Raw genomic sequence first — 21,205 nt, forward strand, 5'->3', positions numbered from 1 at the left:
TACTGGGTGACTCTGGGCCAGTCACTTATCTCTCAGCCTAACCTACCTCACAGGGTTGTTGTGAGGATAAACATAACCACGTACACTGCTCTGGGCTCCTTGGAGGAAGAGCAGGATATAAATGTAAAAATCAAAATCAAATAAAAAAATAAAATGTACATGATTTATAGTTTCCCTACATCAACACAAATGTCACTATGAACTGAGATGACACAATCAAAATAATATAGAAAGATATGTAATGTGTTTGTATCATTATATATTAAAAATTGCAACAGATGTGCAGATACATTCTTATTACTATTCCAATAAAGCAAAAATGAATTTCAGCTTGAATAAAATCTCCTTAATATTTTCTTCTTTTTCTCTTCCTTCTCGGTGTCACATGATGTGGGTGTATTTAACTAGATATAATGTTTCCCACAACCTTTTAGCCAATAACATTTTTTGAAATTATAAACTAAATTCAAATCTTAACCACAATAAAAATAAAAATCAAGTCCACTTTCCCCAAGGAAGACTAAAACTGCCAACCACTCCCCTACTTCAAAAGTGGGAGGACAGGTCTACAGGGAAATGAGTAGAGGAGGACTGATTGTCATTGCAGGTAATATTAGGTTGCTTTCAGTGATGCACTATAAGCCGTAGTGTGTCAGAGGTGAAAATGATGACAATTGGTTTGAAATTCAGGAGATTCAAGGGAAAGCTGAAGAATCTGGGCTTACATATCTTCTTGAGGCAGGGGCATAGCAAGTTTGGAGTGGGCCCAGATACAAGATTTTAAAATGCACCCCCCCTCACTGAAGCTTAGCTCATGAAGTAAATAAATCTTAAATGAGGCTGAATAGTGGTAACAAAAAGCATAGTAAAATTTATCTTATATTTATATATATATAACCTATGTGCCACAATAGAACATCATCCTAAATTTTTTTTTTAAGGTTTTGTAAATTGTGGACGATGCAAGTCATTTAATGGTACTAGAGAAAGACATGCTGTTCTGGTAGTTCCAGGTCTTAACACTCACATCAATTTTGGAGGATGAATACAACTGAAGGAAGCCCGGCTGGGTGCGTGGCTGGGGGAGTCAGTCATTGACTTGCCTCTGGGGGGGGGGGGCCAAGGCAGTGGGCCCCCAGAAAACTGTCTCCCCTTGCCCTATTATAGTTACACCCCTGTTTGAGGGAAAGATAATTAGAAATGTTCAGACAATTAGGACAGGACTAAGATCTTCATCTGAAGCCCTTCTGTGAGTGCCACAAAGGTTAGGTGGGGAGTTCCCAATATGGACCATGGTATATGAGAAAGGGGTTTAACTCTTTCCCCTGCACCATTTTCCTCCATGGACATTACCCACAAACTGCTGTTTGCCTTGGGAAGGAAATTGCTATTTTTGCACACATTCGTAGACATACTGTGCAATGTTTCGTGTACCTTTTAATGAAATGTGTGTGCAGCTGTGCAGGAGTGCTCTTGAGCAGATGCACAAAATGGCACAAATTGAATTGTTCCATGCACAGCCATTGAAAAATAATGACTGCTCATCACACAACTGCATTTTTGCAATGTCTGCATTTTTGCAAGAGCACTCTTGTGCAATTGAGCACATTCCATTAAAAGCCACACTGATGTTGGACTTTTGTGTGTGTCAGACACCCCTCCCCTGCCCTTTCCTGGGACAAATAATAAATTCATTATTGTGGATTTCATGAGGAAAATAGTATAGGGGAAAACAGTTAACTGCCTTCTCCCTGCACTGTGGTCCGGATCCAGATTGTTGCTCCTTGCAGTTAAGCAAAGGCAAAGAAAAGGTATGGGTGGAGAATTAACACCAATATATGCTGAAAAAAGAAAGGACATACTCAAGATGCTAAGAACCTGATTTTAAATTATCCCCCCCCCCAAAAAAAAGCCTGACATGTTTCAGTCTCTCACTCTTTTTCAGAGGCAATTGTATATTTCAGTCTTTTTCTTAGAATACTCTCAAGTTTAATAAGATTCATTCATCATAAATAAGATTCAGGGCTCTCTGTGCTGCACTTGAGAAGAGCACAAATATAAAAAGTATATAACTGAATCTGCGGAATACCAAATGCAGAATATAATTTAGCTCCCATTATCCATTGTGCTTGCTCATTAATCATTAGTTATGCCTAAGTATCCAAGTCAAATGAGCTAAAAGGTCTTCAAAGGAAGTGAGGCAGGGGCGTAGCCACCATTGTGCCAATGGGTTCAAAGAACCCGGGCCACCAATGAAAAGGGCTGCCGAAGCCCTGTGGCTTGGGCTCCAGAGGAGCCCAGAGCGAACTCCCCCCTCCCATGCCCGGGCTGCCGAGAGCCTGGGCGAACTCTCCATCGGTTATTTCAGGCAGCGCCGACTGCCTGATAGGACATTTTTTCCCTTTCTCTCCCTCTCTGGAGGGAGAGAAAGGGGGAAATGTCCCATTGGACTGCCAGCGCTGCCTGAAATGAAGAGCTGAGAGCTTGCTCAGGCCCTCGGCAACCCAGGCCATGTCCCATTGCCTGTGACACATGCAAAGGGGGCATGGCCCAGACTGCCAAGAGCCTGAGCGAGTTCTCAGCTCGTCATTTCAGGCAGCGCTGGGTGCCTGATAGGACATTTCCCCCTTTCTCCTATCGGGTACCCGGCGTTGCCTGATATAACCAACAGAGAATTTGCTCGGGCTCTCGGTAGCCCAGGCGGGAGGGGGGAGTTCACTCTGGGCTCCTCTGAAGCCCGAGCCATGCCCCTATGCATGTGACATCACACGCATGCACATATGTGGAGGGGGCCACCAAGTAGGCCCGGATCCAGGCTGCCATTTGGCTGGCTCCGCAGCTGAAATGGGGATAATAAATTGTTTTAATGTGTTCCATTATACCTATTGCAGAATTGCCATATGCACTCACTCTAGGAAACGTGTGATGTATTCCTTGCTGCATCGTGACCAGGTGAGCGGAGTGGGGTCATACTGTAGTTGCCGGGACATGATGTACGGGCGTCTTCCTACTGGCTCACAGTCATTCTCCTTTCCATCATGCTGGATACCAAAACTAGGAGGTAAATAACCGGGTACAAGTTTAAATCAGGAAAGCTTACAAAGATAGAACATCTTATCTCTAAATAAGCCAAGCATGATAGAATATGTGCAGGGGATTGCTTTGGGTTATCAGGTAACGTAAATCTATTATCTGATTGGCCTTGGTGAAGGTTCATAGCAATGCATCCCAAATGATGAATAGAGAGATGAAATGCCAGAATTTTTAGGTGACATTTCTAAACCCAGCTGCATGCTGAAAATCTTAGTCCCCTTAGTCCAGGGGAGGGGTCATAGCTCAGTGGTAGAACATGTTTTGTGTACGCATAAAGAGACTGATGACAGTGACCTCTGTTTCAAAATATCTTTTTCATGTGGAAGTTTGTTCTTAAGATAATAAGAGAGAAAAGTGTGGACATTGAAGTAAACAGACCAGTGTTATTTCACCAGGACAAACTTCCACTTGAAAATTGTATTTCGAAATGGAGGTTACCGGGTCACCGTTGTGTGGACTTTACTTATGCATTCTACCATTCTCCACATCGTCGACTGGACTTTATTATTTCTCCAATGTTATACAATTGTTTCTCCAATATCATTTATCATGGCGTTGTCTTGTTAAAGATTGCATATATTTTCCACAATAGATGTATTGGACTAAGTTGTTGTGTGTGTTCAGTTTGGTGGGTGGAGCTTTTTTTGTTTTTTGTTCGGTGTGTTTTCATAGATCCCAGTACACTTTATTTATCTGCTTTATTAGCATATTTGTGACATCCCATCCCAAACCTCGCAGGCAACCTTTCCCATTGGTATCATGTAGATTTTTTAAAGCATGGGGGATGAAATAGTACCCAGCAGGAGAACATAAGCCAAAGTCCATGTTGCTGAGCAGAAGTCTCCCAGCACTACCTTCTGGAACCTTCTTGACAGAAAGGAATAGAACCAGTGCATACAGTTAGTGCCCCCTAGTCCCATCCCTGCAGTTGGTCCAGAATGATACTGTGGTCAATGGTACCTAGGGAGAATGCCCCTCACCACCCAAGCCACGCCCCCTGCAATCTGACATCAGAGGTGCCTGCATCTGGAGTCAGATGCACAGGGTGTGTGGTCACATCTGTAAATGGGGCCGCAAGGCCGCGTTTGCAGATGTGACCATGCCCCATGCACATCTGATGTCAGATGCAGGTGCGTGGCTGGGGTGCCAGGTACATCCCCTGAGTCTAGTGGCCCGGGTTCTTTGAACCCCCACCCCACCCCCGTGCAGTGGTGGCTCTGCCCCTGCCGTTGACAGACCCAGAAGAATCGGGAGGGACACACTCCCTTGTCCAGTTCTTGGCACAGAGCAAGAACTTCATCCACCAGAGCAACCAAGACTGTTTCTGTACCAAAGCCAGGCCTGAAGAATGGGAAAGAACCTAAATAATCAGTCTCCTCCAGGAATCTCTGGAATTGGATCACTACCACTTCCTCAAACAGCTTGCTCAGTTACTAATTACGAAACTGCCACATATGAGATGTACTGAAATAATGAACTGCATATGTATGGAATTTATTTTATTGCTTTCTACTTTTCTATCCTGCTGTTCCTTCAAGGAGCCCAGAGCAGTGTACATGGTTATTATTTATCTCCACAATAACCCTGTGAGGTAGGTTAGGCTGAGAGAGTAATTGACTAGGGATGTGCCCGAAGACTCTTCGGCACTGGCGGGGGTAGCACTTTAAGGGCAGGGGAGAGTGTACTCACCCCCCCGCTGCGTTTCCCCCGCCGGCGCTCTTCAAAGTCCAAGCTCCTCAGGGCGGCAACGTTCCTCTCTGCTGCCCTGTTCCCCCTGTCGGCCCAAAGTGGCCAAAAGTTGCGAGCGCACGTGTGCCCGTCGTGCGCGCGCGCATGGCAGATGGGCGGGTGCGTGCGCGCACGATGGGCGCACGTGCTATGGCAACTTTCGGCCACTTCCGGCCAATGGGGGGAACAGGGCGGCAGGGAGGAACGCTGCCGCCCTGAGGGGCTTGGACTTTGAAGAGCGCTGGTGGGGGAAATGCAGCGGGGGGGGGGGTGAGTACACTCTCCCCCGCCCTTAAAGTGCTACCCCCGCCAGTGTCAAAGCACCGAATCCCGCCCCAGCGCTGAAACGTTCCGGAGGCCTTTACAATGGCCTCCGAAACGTTTTGGGCACATCCCTATAATTGACTAGCAGAGTCACCCAGTGAGCGTCATGGTTGAATGGGCATTTCAAGTTGTCTTGTGTGTGTATATATTTAAACTGTCTCACACCTTTCAGAGGATCATCCAAGTCTCCATAAAAGCCTCTAAACTCCATCTTTAGAGTCTACACACTACAGATTGTTGGGGTATCTCCAACATACAACCTCCTCCTGTCCTTTAGCTTACTAGTTAGCCTGATGAGGGGTTCTGTAGGACTTGATAACTCACTTTCCAATTCTTTGTTACTTTTTGGCTGGTCCTAATAAAAAGCATTACCCTACTTTGGAATGTGGATTTTTCTTCTAATGGACCAATACAGCCACTTTTGATTTTGTGAAAAACATCCGTAATCAGTGCTTTAGAGGCGAGAACAAATATTGACTCTGCTTGAAGCTGGGAGAGGGACAAAATATGGCTGGGAGTGAACACAATTAATGAAATGCTATTTTTTATTCTTATTTGAATCCTTATGGGAATGTTAGAAAGAAAAATGTGTATGCAGAACACTGCAGGCAATTATCCATCATTGTTAACAGAGTCAACAGTGTGGAGAAAAGAAGGCAAATGTTTTGCAAATTACAAAAATAACATGCTGATCAGGGCTGGCTTCAGATTTGGGGGGTCCTTCATAAGGGGGAGAAGTTTTTTTCTTAGGTGTGAATTCTCATTCTATCATAGCAAATGAGATTTTTTTCAATTAAACAACTCTCATGACCCCACTTTCACTTTTTCACACTCTCTATTACTATGAATAATATGAGGAAGTAATCAATTTAGCACACTTCACCTTATGAAGACAAACCTCATAAAAATAAATTCACCAAAATTCACCCCTCTGCCCAATCACTCTTAAACTGGGGATGGGTGGTAGCCTCCACCCATTAGGCACTATCTACCAGCCCACCCCACTCCTTTGGGGCCGATCCACTTTCTGCCCCCAATCTGCCCCAAAGACACCCAAACTTCAAATATTCCCAAAAAACCAGCCCTCTGCCCAATCCCCCTGAAATTGGGGTGGTAGCCTCCACCCATTAGGCACTACCACCCCACCCCACTCCTTTTGCCCAGATCCAATGCTATGCCCCCGAACTGCCCCAAAGTCACTAAAACTTCAAAAATTCACCAAAAATCAACCATGAACCGAATCACCCGAATTTTTCGGGTCCGAAATTCGGGTGATTTGGCTCGTGCCCGAAAAATATCGGGGGACATCGGGGGTGATTCAGTTCGGCCCCGAATCACCCGAAATTGTTCGTTTTGGGCACAGATCGTTCTGTGCCCGAAATTTTTTGCACATCCCTACTCTCCATACTTGTTTCTTTGGGCTTGGTTCTTTCATCTGAGCAACATGTCTGTATATGTAGCCAGACTCCTGAGTATCACCATGCCTCCTTTCCCCTATCTCAGACTGCCACCTTGGAGGAGGTACCATAGTTTAGTTATTTCCATTTCCAGCCATACTGGGAGATGCCAGGGATTGAATCTGGGACCTTCTCCATGCAAAGCATGTGTTCTACTGCTGAATTACACTTTCATTCAATCATACCTGTGTCCGAGTTCATGTGCAATTGTGAATGCCAAAGGTAGGCCAGAGTCTTCGTTGATATTACAGCTCCGATGAGGTTGGCACATTCCAGAGAGATGGGACAAACCTAGCGTTTCACATGGACGATTCATGCCAGCGCAAATGTCTTTTCTGTGGACATAATAAAAGACCGGAGGTTATAAGAGCTTTTAACATTAACATAGCCAAAGCTCAGGTGCTTCCCCAGTTAGGTGAAGCAAAGTGGTGAACTGGGCACATTTTATATAATATGGCCATTCCATGCAGAGGCCTGGATGGTAAAAGTCCAATTTGTGTGGCCTTCCCCTCTTTTTTAGGGGCAGGCAGGAAGACTTATTTGAACTGAACATTGGGTGTGGACTTCTATAGGCCTCCACCTGGAGAGCTCACACCACAAGTTACTTCATGTACTTGGAGGAAGGGAGAAGCACCTACGCGACTCATCCAGCACACAGAGCCTGTTGTCATTCAGCAGATGTCCAAATTGGATCACAAGTTCCATCGTATACATCCAGAACTCAAATATTGTATTAAGATGAATCTGTATGTTCAGCAAAAAGTGCTCTTCCAAACTCAGAAAGCTCTGCTGAAGACCCCTTTGTTCCTCACGGATCAAACCTATCTGGAGTTGCACATATGCTGATTTCCAAGATACACTTGAATGTTGAAACTTGATTGAAAATTGTGAAGTGCCGATTTTTATTTTTATTTTAAATCTGAAAGCAGGGATTTCTGAGCCCTTCTGAGCAGGAGGAGTGCTCTGGATTCTAATTTCTAAGGGATCTTGCACAACGTAGGAGCTTGGGAGCAGAGGTGCACCTAGGTGGTTTTGGAGCCTGGGCATAAAGGCTTTTGGAGGCCCATCCTCGCTTGCTGGAGCCGCCCCCACCCACCCCCTTGCAAGATAAACATCACCGCCCTACACCCACCCACACACCGTGGCACACACAGTATTTATAACACCTGGGTTCTTGAGGGCACAAACAGCAACTGAACTCATAAGAATGTAAGAATATAAAATGGGTATAATTATGCAAATATTTATTAACAGAAACATTTCAACACGTAACTTAACATATTCCCATCCCACATATTTCTTTACCTGCCCACCTTCTGTCTCTAGAGCACCCGGCACAGGTCACAATCACACTCAGCCGGCCGGCGCAGTGTGGGCCAGTGGCAACCACACCACCCAGGACAGACTAAAGAGGATTTGTGGGGACCCTGGACTTCAGCCCCAAAGTCCAGGGGTAGGAGCACCACTGCCTGGGAAAGTTGTGTGAGGGTTACCCATGCAGCCCCAACAGTCCCTCCTTATCTGTATACTTTGTTAGTCAGGATGTCAGTCACTGTTCTTTTAAATAAACATCCTCCTTATCTTTCTGTATGTCTTTTGTTCCAGCCACTAGTTTAGTATGTGGGTTAGCTAGATCTTTCTTTTTATCCTGTCAACTGCTTTTTACCATAAATTGTGTTCAGATGCTGAATCATAATGCCCTGAATTAGAAATAAGCCAGTAGCACATGGCACCATTGAGAAAAACAAACTGAGTCACAGATTCCTGATCATTATGACAGTATTCAAAAGCGGCAATTATTGTAACAAGCACTGTTGTTGGAAAAAGTCACAAGCAATAAAGCCCTGTGATTTTTGTAGCAAGCAGACTGTAACAATAGGGACCAAAAATATTTGCTCTTGTGTTTGTTCTGTTTGGGAAGCAGTTGGCAGAACACATTTTCAAAGGCCTTTCCAAAAATGTCTGTGTTCCATGTTGTTTAACCTTGACTCATGAAATGCTTATGAGTGTGATTCAGTGGCCACATTCTCATGTAACTCAGAACCGCGGGACCCACGGTTCCACTCCCCCCGCCCGAATTTGGACGTGACAGAGAACTCCCTCTTTACAGTCAGCAAGCCTGCAGAAAGGAGGGCAGACTGGCTGCCTTGTCTTCCTTCTTGGTTGAAGGACCACCCCGGCAGCCCATAGCAGCCGGAGCGAGGGAGGAACTCAGTTCCACTTGCTGGGCAGCAAGACTGTGGTGCCTCATTCAGATGTAATGCTGGCACCTCAGAGCTGGAGGTAAAGGCAGTGAAACTCACTACAAACTGAAGGTACAAATCTGAGTCCAGGGTGGGAAACCGCAAGCCCATGTTGAGGCGAAACTGTGGTTGCCTGCATTTGGACGTACAGAAACTGAAACCGGAGGCCCCATCACCTCCGTTTTCATGTTATGTGTGAATAAGACCAGTGTGAAAATCATTACGAGTAACTTGCTATATGAATCATTTGTTAGGATAAGTGAGGATGGGACTAAATGAAAGTATCAGCGCGGTTAGTGTATTTGCTTTTCCTCCTCTGGCTGACCTTCGGTTATCAATATTACATCATGATGTTATGTTATTTATTAATTAGGTTCATTCACATGACCATAATCAGGGCAAGAGAAGCATCCCGCCAGGGACAGAGAGCTAGGAGTGCTCCCAGTAAAGATGTACATGAACTGCGGTTCGAGCACATTTTGGGAGCAGGGCCTGGGAGCTTTAAGAAAGAGAAGAACAGACCCTTACCTGCTCTCTGCTGCCTCATGCAGCTTCCTGCTGGGGCAGTGCACATCCCAAGAAGCCCCACATGGCACCAGCATGCATACAGCATCCGCGCATGTGCAGGCGTCATTTGTGTTGTCAGCATGATTTCCATGGTCAGCAGGAAGCAGGGAGAATGATTGTGTGGGAGTTGGATCCGACAGCTTATCATCCACCCTTGGTAAAATGCTGGGGAGAGAATACCGGTAGGGCGTGCTCATCTGACCCAGCTCTTGTCTCCTACACAATCACTCTCCCCACTTCCTACCTTGTTAAGAACATAAGAACAGTCCTGCTGGATCAGGCCCAAGGCCCATCTAGTCCAGCATCCTGTTTCACACAGTGGCCCACCAGATGCCACTGGAAGCCACAGGAAGGAGTTGAGGGCATGCCCTCTCTCCTGCTGTTATTCCCCTGCATCTGGTACTCAGAGGCATCCTGCCTTTGAGGCTGGAGGTGGCCCACAGCCCTCCGATTAGTAGCCATTGATAGACCTCTCCTCCATGAAGTTATCCAAACCTTTCTTAAAGCCCTCCAGGTTGTTGGTTGTCACTACATCTTGTGGCAGAGAATTCCACAAGTGGATTATGTGTTGTGTAAAAAAAGTACTTATGTTTGTTGGTCCTAGATTTCCCTGCAATCAATTTCATGGGATGACCCCTGGTTCTAGTGTTATGGGAGAGGGAGAAGAATTTCTCTCTATCCACTTTCTCCACACCATGCATGATTTTATAGACCTCTATCATGTCTCCCCGCAGTCGTCTTTTTTCTAAACTAAATAGCCCCAGGTGTTGTAGTCTTGCCTCATAAGAAAGGTGCTCTAGGCCCCTGATCATCTTGGTTGCCCTCTTCTGCACCTTTTCCAGTTCTACAATGTCCTTTTTTAGATTTGGTGACCAGAACTGTACACAGTACTCCAAGTGTGCTCACACCATAGATTTGTATAAGGGCATTATAATATTAGCCATTTTATTTTCAATCCCCTTCTTAATGATCCCTAGCATGGAATTGGCCTTTTTCACAGCTGCCGCACATTGAGCCGACACTTTCAACGAGCTGTCTACCATGACCCCAAGATCCCTCTCCTGGTCAGTCATCGACAGCTCAGATCTCAACAGCATATACTTGAAGTTGGGGTTCTTTGTCCCAATGTGCATCACTTTACACTTGCCAATATTGAACCACATTTGCCACTTTGTCGCCCACTCACCCAGTTTGGAGAGATCCTTTTGGAGCTCCTCACAATCCGTTTTGGATTTCACTACCTGGAAGAGTTTAGTATCATCTGCAAATTTGGCCACATCGCTGCTTACCCCTGCTTCTAGATCATTTATGAATAAATTAAAAAGCACCGGTCCCAGTACAGATCCCTGGGGGACCCCACTTCTTACTTCTCTCCATTGTGAAAACTCTCCATTTATCCCTACCCTCTGTTTCCTGTCTTTCAACCAGTTAGCAATCCACACATGTACTTGTCCCCTTATCCCATGACCGCTAAGTTTCCTTTGTTGTTTGGAGTTCACATGACTGCCAGTCAAGAGTGCACCTGGTTTGGCACTCCTTCTGCCCTGATTGTGATGCTGTGAATTTGTCTATTATTTTACACAGTTCTATTCTCCCCTTCATTCGGGGATACTGGGGCAGTGTAAACACCAATACAGAAAAACCATCATGCCCTTTTTATTTAGGAGAGGAGAAATGGTCTTGTGTTAGCAAGCATAAATTGTCCCCGTTTCTAAGCAGGCACACATTTGAATGGGAGACTACATGTGTGAGCATTGTAAGATATTCCCTGGGGCCGCTCTGGGAAGAGCATCTCCATGCTTGCATGCAGAAGGTTCCAAGTTCCCTCCCTGTCATTTCCGGACAGGGCTGAGAGAGATTAGTGCCTGTAACCTTGGAGAACCTGCTGCTAGTTTGGGTAGACAATGCTGTGCTAGATGGACCAATGGTCTGCCTCAGAAGGAGGCAGCTTCCTATGTTCCTGTTATTCAGGCTTTTGGTTAGTCAACAGATGACTTCTGGCTGCCCTAGGTAGGTTTTATAGCTGCTGCTGCTGCTGCTGCTGCCGCCTGATTTGGTAGTTTTTTAATGATTGTTTTACATTTTGTTGTTCACCATCCTGGGGTCCTAGGACAAAGGGCAAGATACAAATGCAATAAATAAATAAATGCAATTTAAAAACCACAGTATTATTAAATGCCAGCAATTAAGTCATCAAGCAACACAGGAATAGGAAGCTGCCATATACTGAGTCAGACCATTGGTCTATTTAGCTCAGTATTGTCTACCCAGACAGGCAGCGGCTTCTCCAAGGTTGCAGGCAGGAATCTCTCTCAGCCCCATCCTGGAGATGCCAGGGAGGGAACTTGCAACTTTCTGCTCTTCCCAGAGTGGCTCCATCCCTGAGATGAATATCTCACAGTGCTCACACATCAAGTCTCCCATTCATATGCAACTGGGCAGAGGCGGATTAACGTAGTAGCAAATGTAGCATTTGCTACAGGCCTCATGTTTTTGAGGGCCCCACACGCCCAGCTTCCAACTGGAAATTAAAGTTAAAACTTTACCTGTTTTATTTGGTCCATGTTAGATAAAATATCCCTTTTCTGCTAAATGTGCCTTTTAAGAGAAGACCCAGCACAGCATCTGTCCAGTAGCTGTTGTTGGTGCCTACCACATTTTTCTTTTTAGATTGTGAGCCATTTGGAGACAGAGAATCATCTATCCACTTTTTATTTTTCTATGTAAACCACTTTGAAAATTTTGATTGGAAAATGGTATATAAATATTCACTTTTGTAATATGTGTGAGTTTGTGGTTTGGTCTCCCATACTCCAAAATATAGCAAATGAAAAAAGTGAATCACTTTACTATGCAAGGAAATAATTTATGTTTTAATATTTATGGGCTTTTAAAAAAATTTAGGGCCCCTTTATAACATATGCTACAGGCCCCACACTAGCTTAATCCGGCCCTGCAACTGGGGTGGACCCTGCTTAGCTAAGGGGACATCATGCTTGCTACCACAAGACCAGCTCTCCTCTCCTAGAGAAACATCATCATCTAAAAGTCAGTGGCTGAGATGATGCACTTGTGGCATGATCCACAGCTACTCCCATTTGAAGCACCAAGAGTAACTACAGTAGCGCTCATTGCACAGCTACTTGTTGTCCACAGCATCGGGGCTGCCTTGCACAACAGCCCTGACGCTGTGCACAGCAGCACCATACTGCTACGCATCTTGTCAGCCAATCACAGCAGCTAAAACCCATTTCTAGGATGACCTTTAGCTATAAATGAGAAGTTAAAAGGCCTGGAAGGACACGGAGGTCTTGGACCTACAAAAAAGTGGAAAAGGCGGCAGGCAAGGCTCCCCAGGGAGCAAGCTTCCAAAGTGGAATGCTGCAGCTGAAAAAGTTCTCTCCATGATAGTCACCTGCTTCAGTCCCAAAGGCAGAAGCCCCTGGAGGGGAGCATCAAGACATGAACCCTTTAGGTATCCCGGTCCCAAAACATACAGTGCTTTCCCCCCTTGAATGGGGCACAGAAATAGACATGCAGCCCGTGGAGTTCTTTCAACACTGGCAAGATAAGTTGCCAACTGCTGTACCTCACATATACACATGGTTGCTCCCCTCCCCTCAGCTGGAGCAATGGCATCTTCTCCAAGCTCTGGTGGGTATCTCATTCAAAAACGAAGAGAGATCAGAAGTCCACTTCTTAGCTCCCACAGATGAAACTATTGATGGCCATTCTGGATACATACAGGAGAAACCCAGTATCCACAGGGTTCCACAGGAGCGGGGAGGGCGCGGATAGCGAAACTGCGGGTAATGGGGCATTAGGGCAATGGGAACTGGGAGGGGGGTTAGGTTCCTAGGGCAGCGGAAAAGGGACAAAAGGAACTGAAAGTGGGGGAAATCGGGGGAGGGGAGTGCCCTATTGCGCTCTGTGAGTCTCCAGCTACCAAGCAATGCCCCTTCCAAGTCCAAAATCATGGTTTTTCTCCATGAGCAATTGCATTTCTCTCTCTCACACACACACAAATGAGCCACAAAATGGCTCATTTCCTCAAAACGGCATGTGGAAATGACCTTGGAGGTCATTTTTGCCCATCCCCAACCCGCAGATATGCAAGCCTTTAATTGCTGGATTTTTTCGCAAGGGGGGGGGGGGGCAATTACCCGGCCATGGATATGTGAAACCATGGATACCGGGTCTGTGATTAACGAGATTGGCCTGTACTCATTGATAATTAAATGGGCATATGTTGTAAATATGCATGCCAAAGGCAGAAATTGATTTACTTTTTAAAATAAACAAATAAATGCTGACTGTTTTATCTGTCTTGATAACATCTTATTTTGAAGAGTAAAAACTATAACACAGGTTCTTAAAATACACATTTCTTTGCAGTTGCAAAATGCAAGTCTTTTAAAACATGCTGAAAATCCTGTCCTCATCTCTTTGAGCTCCTCCTTTACTGAAATCTGATATGAACTTCCTGGCCTCATATCCATACCTGGTCAGAAGCACAGCCACATCATGGTGCAATGGGTTGGCATCCGTTTTGGGATTGATACTCTTTTGCCATTTACAAAAACTGGCTAGTGTCTTATCTGCATGGTGAACTATTTTCAGTCCTTGCTGAAGAGAGGAAAAGAAAATATCATTATAAATGTTGTATTACACTGCCAGAATCTTCACAGTGTCAGCATTAATTATTGAGCTTATGGAAGTCATTTAGTTGTAACTAATACTGTTTTTGCTTGAAGCAAGAGACATCATTAAGATCCGCTCACTGAGTTTTGAAAGTTAAGATAAAACTTTGTAATTACTGCAGACAACTATAAAAAACAAAACAAAACTTAACAGTCTATTGAGAAGCCTTCACATAACTAAGGAATAAATAATTAAAATGTTTTTTTCAAGCTAAGCTAAAACATTTTCTCAATAGTTATTATTATTTAAATATATTCCATTTTCGAAACAATTTAACTTTTACTAAAGGCAAACAATGCTAGCCTTACTTCATATTCCAATCCTCTCTACCAATTGACAAAGTGAATCTGCCCCTATTAACTCTGCAAAACAAAACCTTATTATTTATTTATTTATTATTTATTTATTTAAAATATTTATACCCCGCCCCTCCAGTGCACTACTGCTTGGGGTGGCTCAAAACAACAAGATAGATACAAGATACAATAAAAGTAACTAAATTAAACAAAAAAGTTGTCAGATTGAAAACCACAATCATTATTAGGTTCAAATTAAAGGTTATTTTAAAAGCTAAAGAACCTACCAGATATAACGGGGGGGGGGGGAATGGACCATTAAAAAACCTCCTTAAAATGGTGTGTTTTAAGATGTTTTTTAAGAACACTGAGGGAGGGAGCATGGGGAAACTCTACAGGGAGGGCTGAGGGAGGTTCCAAAGCTGAGGGGCAACAACCCAAAAGGCCCTGTCTCTAGTCTCCACCAACCAGATCTCTGTTAGTGGCAGGGCCATGATCAGGGCTTGAGATGATGAGCAGAGGGCCCTGGCCCCAAGCCGTGTAGGGCTTTAGAGGTCAATACCAGCACCTTGAATCTAGCCCAGAAGAGGACCAGTAGCCAATGAAGCTGAAGGGTGTAATACTTGTGAAGCGACTTGCACCCATGGGTCCTTGCGGCAGCATTCTGAACAAGCTGAAGCTTCCGAACAGTCTTCAAGGGCAGCCCCATGTAGAACATATGGCAGTAGTACAATCTGAATGTTACCAACGCATGAGTGACTGAGGTCAGGTCCAACTTATCCAAGTAGGGTCACACCTGGTGTACCAGCCATAGTTGGTAAAAGGCGCTTCTGCACACAGCCACCACCTACGCCTCCAAGGATAGCGTTGGGTCCAGAAGCACTCCCAAGCTGCAGACTTTGTCTTTCAGAGGGAGCGTGAGCCCGTCCAAGACCAGATTTACCTCATTACTTGGATGATTAGTTCTACCAACCTGGAGCATTTCTGTCTTATCTGGATTAAGTTTCAGCTTGTTTGCCCCCATCCAGTCTAGAATGGCCCCCAAGCCCCAGTTCAGAGCATCCACTGCCTCCCTGGTGTCTGCTGACTTAAAAGATAGGTAGAGCTGGGTGTCATCAGAATATTGATGGCATTGCAGCCCACACCTACGGATGACCTCTCCCAGGGGCTTCATGTAAATGTTAAACAGCATGAGGGACAGAATAGATCCTTGCTACACCCCATAGGCCAAAGGCCAAGGGTTGGAGAAAGCACCCCCTAGCACCACCTTCTGAGTACGACCCTCTAGGAAGGAGCAGAGCCACCATATAACCGTGCTCCTGAGTCCCAACACAGAGAGACATCCGTGAAGGATACCATGGTTGATGCAGCTGAGAGGTCCAGGAGGATTAAGAGAGTCACACTCCCACTATGTATCTACTGGCCTGGGTCATCCACCAGGGTGGCCAAGGCAGTTTCAGTCCCATATCCAGGTCGAAAGCCAGACTGGAAAGGATCTAAGTAATTAGATTCATCCAGGGCTGCCTGGAGCTGAGATGCCACAATGCTGTCCAACACCTTGACCAAGAAGGGGAGGTTTGAAACTGGTCCAAAGTTATTTAAGTCATCTGGGTCCAATGAGGGCTTTTAAAGGAAGGGTCTAATGACTGCCTCCTTCAGGCAAGGGGGGACCACCCCCTGCTCTAGAGAGGCATTCACCACCCCCACCACCCATGGACCCAGTCCCTCCCTACAAGCCTTCACCAACCATGAAGAAGGGCAAGGGTCGAGGACACACGTGGCAGGCCTCAACCTTCCAAGCAGCCTGTCCACCTCCTCAAGCAACACAGTCTGAAAACCATCCAATATAACAAGACTAGACGGTGCATTGGCAACATTCAGTTCCGGAGCCGCAAAAATCTTGGCATCCAAGTCAGAACAGATATGAGTGATTTTATCTGCAAAATGTAAAGCTAATCGGTCACAGTGGGCTGCCAAGGGTTCTGTTTGATGGTCTTTGGGGTCCTCACCTAGGAGGCCCCAAACCACTCGAAAAAGCTCCGCTGGATGACATTGAGCAGACGCGATGGTGGCGGAAAAGTAGGATTTCTTTGCCGTCATCATTGCCATAGGGTAGGCCCTAATATGGGCCTGTGATCGGTCACAGGCCTATTACGCCTACTGCGTTCAAGCATGGAAAGAAGCAGACAAGACAAGGCAGACCCACATCAAAATAAATGGGGAGAATGGGGAGGGAATCAAAGTTTAAAAGCTGTAAAAGGAAAGTGAGCTTACTATGATATAAATAGCATAATTAATTTTCAAATGCTTCCAAAAATAAAGACCAAATAGTCTGAATAGCTTTTGTGTTCTCCCTTGAAACAAATGTTTTCCCTAAATCCGCAGTGTTAGTGGGTGGAACAGGGGCAACTTCCTCACAAAATGCTGCTTTGGCATTCAGTCAGTGATGCTGAGCAGTTGAACGTGCACAGAAGGCAGTGGGGGGGGCATTTTTTCCTGTTCTTTTCTCCCTCAGAAAGTGCTATTTGGCTGCCAGGAAACCCCAAGGGCTCTGCTATCCAAATTATGCTCCCTCCTGCCCCACATGTGTGCTTTTTTTAAAAGAAAAAGGCACCTGGAGTTCCAGTCATGGAATGCTCCCTTTTCATGTCCCTACATTTTATTATTAGGGGAATTTTAAAAGATATATGTTTTCTACCAAATAGTTGTACCAATTCATAATATACACATGTTTACATGGGCTAGATACTCTCTGGTCCTTTTTATTTCCTCCTTCTCCAAAATCTACTAAATAGTATAACCAAATAATATGACAAAAGTAATTCTACAAACTTACCTCCTCTTCCTCGAGAAGAATAAGACGAACCAGCACAATATGGATTGCATTTCCAATGCTCGGATCGTGGAACAACCCCGCCACCTGGACCAGAGCCAAATAATATGAAGGAAATTGATCCAGCTGCGGCAATATTTTTCAAACAATGTAGATGATTATTTATTTCTATAGCGCCATCAGAACACCTGGGATTTTATAGAGTAACTTAAACGACAGAAAGGCTCTTGCCCTGAGGCACTTACAATCTAAATTTAGACAAGGGAAGGGAGGCAACAGAGGGAGTGAAGGAAAGGGAGAGGCAAGGGTAATAAACCAGCAAAGAGAGCGGGGGAATGGAAAAGGCAAGTGTGTGGAAGCCAAACATGAGCAAATGCAATGACAAGTACTTTGGTTTCATCAGTTGCTGTGCATGAGAACTGAGCCAAATTCATGGCTGTCCCACGAATGAGGCTGGGTGAGGCAACTGCCTCTGGTGGCAGATTGGCAGAGGTGGCAGTTGCCTCCAGCAGCCCACTGCCTCCAGCCACCTCACCTGACTAAAACCTCCCCCAGCCTCAACTGGTGCTGGACAGGTCAACTGCACCCATCACTGCCACTGCTGCCCTCACCCTGCTACCTCCTATCTGCTTGATCTGCCCTGCTTTTCAAAAGGCAAAAGGAAGAGCAGTGTGGCAGGAAGTTCTTTTAACCATTTCCTGCTTCTCTGTTCCTCAGCCTCTGCCCCTCAAAAAGTGGGGTGGGATCAGGAGGAGTAGCGGTGCTACTCATCTCACCACCAGGTAAGAGGAATTCCTCCAATTCCTCCAACCACCTGGTAAGAATTGGGGGTGGAGAGGGAGACTGGCAATCATGTGGGGGGGAGAAAGAACCAGCAGGGTGGAAGATTGGGCAGGAGGAATAGGTGTGTGGCATGCGCTGCACTGTGCAAGAGTGGGGAAGCCGGGAGATCAAGGAGTGATCTATTGGTGCGATCTATTGGTGCGATCTACTGGTGCGTGGCTCTGAACCCCACAGCAACTCAGGTGCTCTGGGGCTTGGATCAGGCCTGGTCAAAGGGAGGGAAACCTTGAGAAGGCAGTTGTTTTGTTTATCCCATCTGCAGCTTTCCATTTCCCCTCAGACAACCATGGGGTGAAGAACATTCCTGCTGAAAGGTTCTCGGGCTTGTATGCATATCTCCCCTTTTCAGGGCTGGTTGACAAGTCAACTGATGTGGTAAGACTGAGTGCTATGTTCTCAGAGTGGAGACCAGTCCTGTGAATGGCTGATATGTCAAGAGTGAAGTTCACACCAGGTCTATCCTCACAATCACTTCAGCATAGGATGGCTATGAGAAAAAAGTCGAAGTGGTACAGCTACTTCACATGTGGTGAAAGGACTGAGCACTTTACCTGCGTGCTGAATTCAGTCTCCATCACCTCTTGGTACTGAACAACTCTAGATCGAAACACACACTCAAGCATTTGCATGCATTTGCTTGGGTGTGCCGCAAAAATTGAGCCAAGCTGAATTCAGCACATGGCGGCACTGATCCACATGAGTTTTACACAGGCCTCTTCCTGCGGTATACACATGCTGAGGTGATAATAATAAGAAAATGCGTGTCCTGTTCCAATTCACATCTATAGTTTTCGAGCATGATCCAAGTCACTAACTGTAGCAATCCAGATGACTCTTCTGGTAAACATGAGGTGGGGGTGGGGGACAGAATGGAGATGACCTAGATCATTCCATTCTGGTAGCTGCAGTGAGGTCAAAATAAAGCACAATGGAAGATACCATTTTCCAGCAACTCTCTTTTCCTGCAAGCACAGTCTCAATGACAAAAACTTATAAAATTATGGTATAGAGGAAGAACTTTCCCTCATAATACTAGAATGCAGGGCTGTCCAAAGACATTGCTTGGCAATAGGACAGACAAAATCAAGTACTTCTTTACCCAACACATAATTAGTTTATGGCAACTTCAGTCCTCCTGTTGTAGGGCTATAATTCCCATCATCCCCAGCCACAGTGTCCAATAGTCAGGGATGATGAGAATTGTAGTCCAACATCTGCAGGAGGGTCAAAGTTTTGTAGCCCTGCTGTATAGTATTCACTGCCACAATATGTGACAAGGGTCACTAATTTAAATGGCTTTAGAGAGGGATTAGCCAAATTCATGGAGGGTGTGAGATCCTTCAGTGGCTATTAGCCATGATGGCTATATGGGACATCCATGTTCAAAGGCAGTATGGCTGTGAATAAAAGTGATTTGGAAGCAGCGGCAGGAAAGCACTCTTGCCTTCAAGCCCTGCATGTGGGGCCAGTGTGGAGAACAAGATGCTCGACTAGAAGCACCTCTGGTCTGACCCAGCAGGTCTCTTCTTATCCTCTTAATGCAAATAAGATTGCTGCCTGCCCAACAAGGTCATCAGTGCACATGGGTCAGGGCATTCTCTGTTGTTGCCCCCAGGCTTTGGTATGCTCTCCTAGTGAATGTCCGTACTTTGACATCTGTGGCTACTTTAAAAAAAACAAATAAAGACCTTTTTATTTGTTCAGGCTTTTTATCTCTTAGGGCTGCCATGTCTCTCAGCTCTCCTCTTTCCGTTGTCTTTTTTATGGGATCTGTGTGTGTGTTTAATGGTTTTTATTGTTTAACTGATTTTAAGGTTTTATATGTTATTTTAAAGGAATTGTATTGTATTTTAACTTTTGTAAACTGTCTTGGGATGCTTTATGAAAGGCGGTATAAAAATTGAACAATAAATAAAATAAATACATAAATTTGGGGTGGGTACACTAACAAAATGGACTCACTTCACCATACCACCATATGCAGATTATTTATTTATTAATTATTTTATTTAACATATTTTTATACTGCCCCAAACTCACATCTTTGGGCGGTTTACAAGATTATCATACAAAACCTGTGGTCACACTGGGAGGGTGGGACTGATCTGAAGCTCCCCAACCAGTTTCTCCATCAAATTCTCAGCCGGTGAAACTGCGGCCAAGGGTGGGGAGAGAGAAGCAATGACAGGATTTTAGAATTTTCTCAAAGAACCCTGAGAAATTTCTCAGTCCACTGGCAGCTGCCATTTTTACAGAAGCCCCCTTGGAATGATGCTCTGTTGTGACCAGACCCCGATTTCAGGCAGTGAATAGGCCCCATTCTCAAGCCTTTGGTGTATTTGCAGGTGAGGGCATGGGGTTCTTGGTTTCATCAGGGCACCTTACTGTTACTTAGTGGTGGTGGTGGTGAGTATCCTTCAAAAAAAATGTTGCATCTCTGTGGATGGTGACTGTGGCAGCACTGGAAATGCTTTCTAGCAGCTAGCTCCAGCCAGCCACCAGGAAGACTGCTCTGGGAATTATGCTATGCTGTAGCATATTTCCAGGGGCATTCCAGGAACAAAAATGGCAGCTAGATGGAGCCAGCCACCCACCAGGAAGCACTTCCATCGCTATTCTGCTCCCACCTGCAAAACACGACATAAACTGAAAAAGAAAAAGGACACCTGCTGTTGCCACCACCACCACACAGAAGGAACCTGCCTTACTCAGGAATTTAGAGGAATCCCCCAAATTTCTCACCCTTCCCTTAAATGTCTGCTGTTTTGTTTCTCTCCCCGTGAACCTTCAAATTTCATTGAAATCACTTTGAAAGGAATTGTGGGTTAAGCTCTAAGGAGAATGACGATAAGGTGCCTGGGGCTATAAAAAGGTAAAAGCAAGGATTTATGAAAATACAAATGTGAGAGGGACACGTGATGTGTTTGGGAGGTGGGAAATCATGTTGGATGCACAAGAGTTACAGCCTGACAGATCTTTTGCAGCTAAGCAGCATTTATCAGGAAATATTCATAGGTTTCTTCTCAGATAAATCTACTTTTTTGGAATTTCTGTCTGCATTCAATTCATTCAAGGTTTGCAGTGCATTCTGAGCTCAATGTGATGAGGTGCTGCAGAAGG

At 45.2% G+C, this 21,205-nt stretch overlaps 1 protein-coding gene and 1 long non-coding RNA gene across 5 annotated transcripts in view; one reads left to right on the forward strand and one right to left on the reverse strand.

The window, feature by feature from the left end:
- ADAMTS12 (ADAM metallopeptidase with thrombospondin type 1 motif 12) overlaps window positions 1-21,205 on the reverse strand; it is a 247,679-nt gene that overhangs the window by 81,841 nt on the left and 144,633 nt on the right. The window contains exons 5-8 of the mRNA XM_053297498.1: window positions 17,246-17,329; window positions 13,914-14,038; window positions 6,788-6,937; window positions 2,911-3,054 (exon numbers count right to left, since the gene is read on the reverse strand). Of these exons, the coding sequence (XP_053153473.1) occupies window positions 2,911-3,054; window positions 6,788-6,937; window positions 13,914-14,038; window positions 17,246-17,329 (503 nt within the window). The remainder of the gene's footprint in view (window positions 1-2,910; window positions 3,055-6,787; window positions 6,938-13,913; window positions 14,039-17,245; window positions 17,330-21,205) is intronic.
- LOC128345492 (uncharacterized) overlaps window positions 1-21,205 on the forward strand; it is a 51,158-nt gene that overhangs the window by 23,460 nt on the left and 6,493 nt on the right. For 3 of the 4 annotated variants that reach the window (XR_008316488.1, XR_008316489.1, XR_008316487.1), the window contains one exon: window positions 2,916-3,071. The exons of the other annotated variant lie outside the window; for it this stretch is intronic. This is a non-coding gene — a long non-coding RNA (uncharacterized LOC128345492). Of the gene's footprint in view, window positions 1-2,915; window positions 3,072-21,205 lie in introns of those variants that run through there. 4 annotated transcript variants of the gene reach the window in all.

This window comes from Hemicordylus capensis, chromosome 2, assembly GCF_027244095.1.
Source record: "Hemicordylus capensis ecotype Gifberg chromosome 2, rHemCap1.1.pri, whole genome shotgun sequence".
NCBI lineage: Eukaryota > Metazoa > Chordata > Lepidosauria > Squamata > Cordylidae > Hemicordylus > Hemicordylus capensis.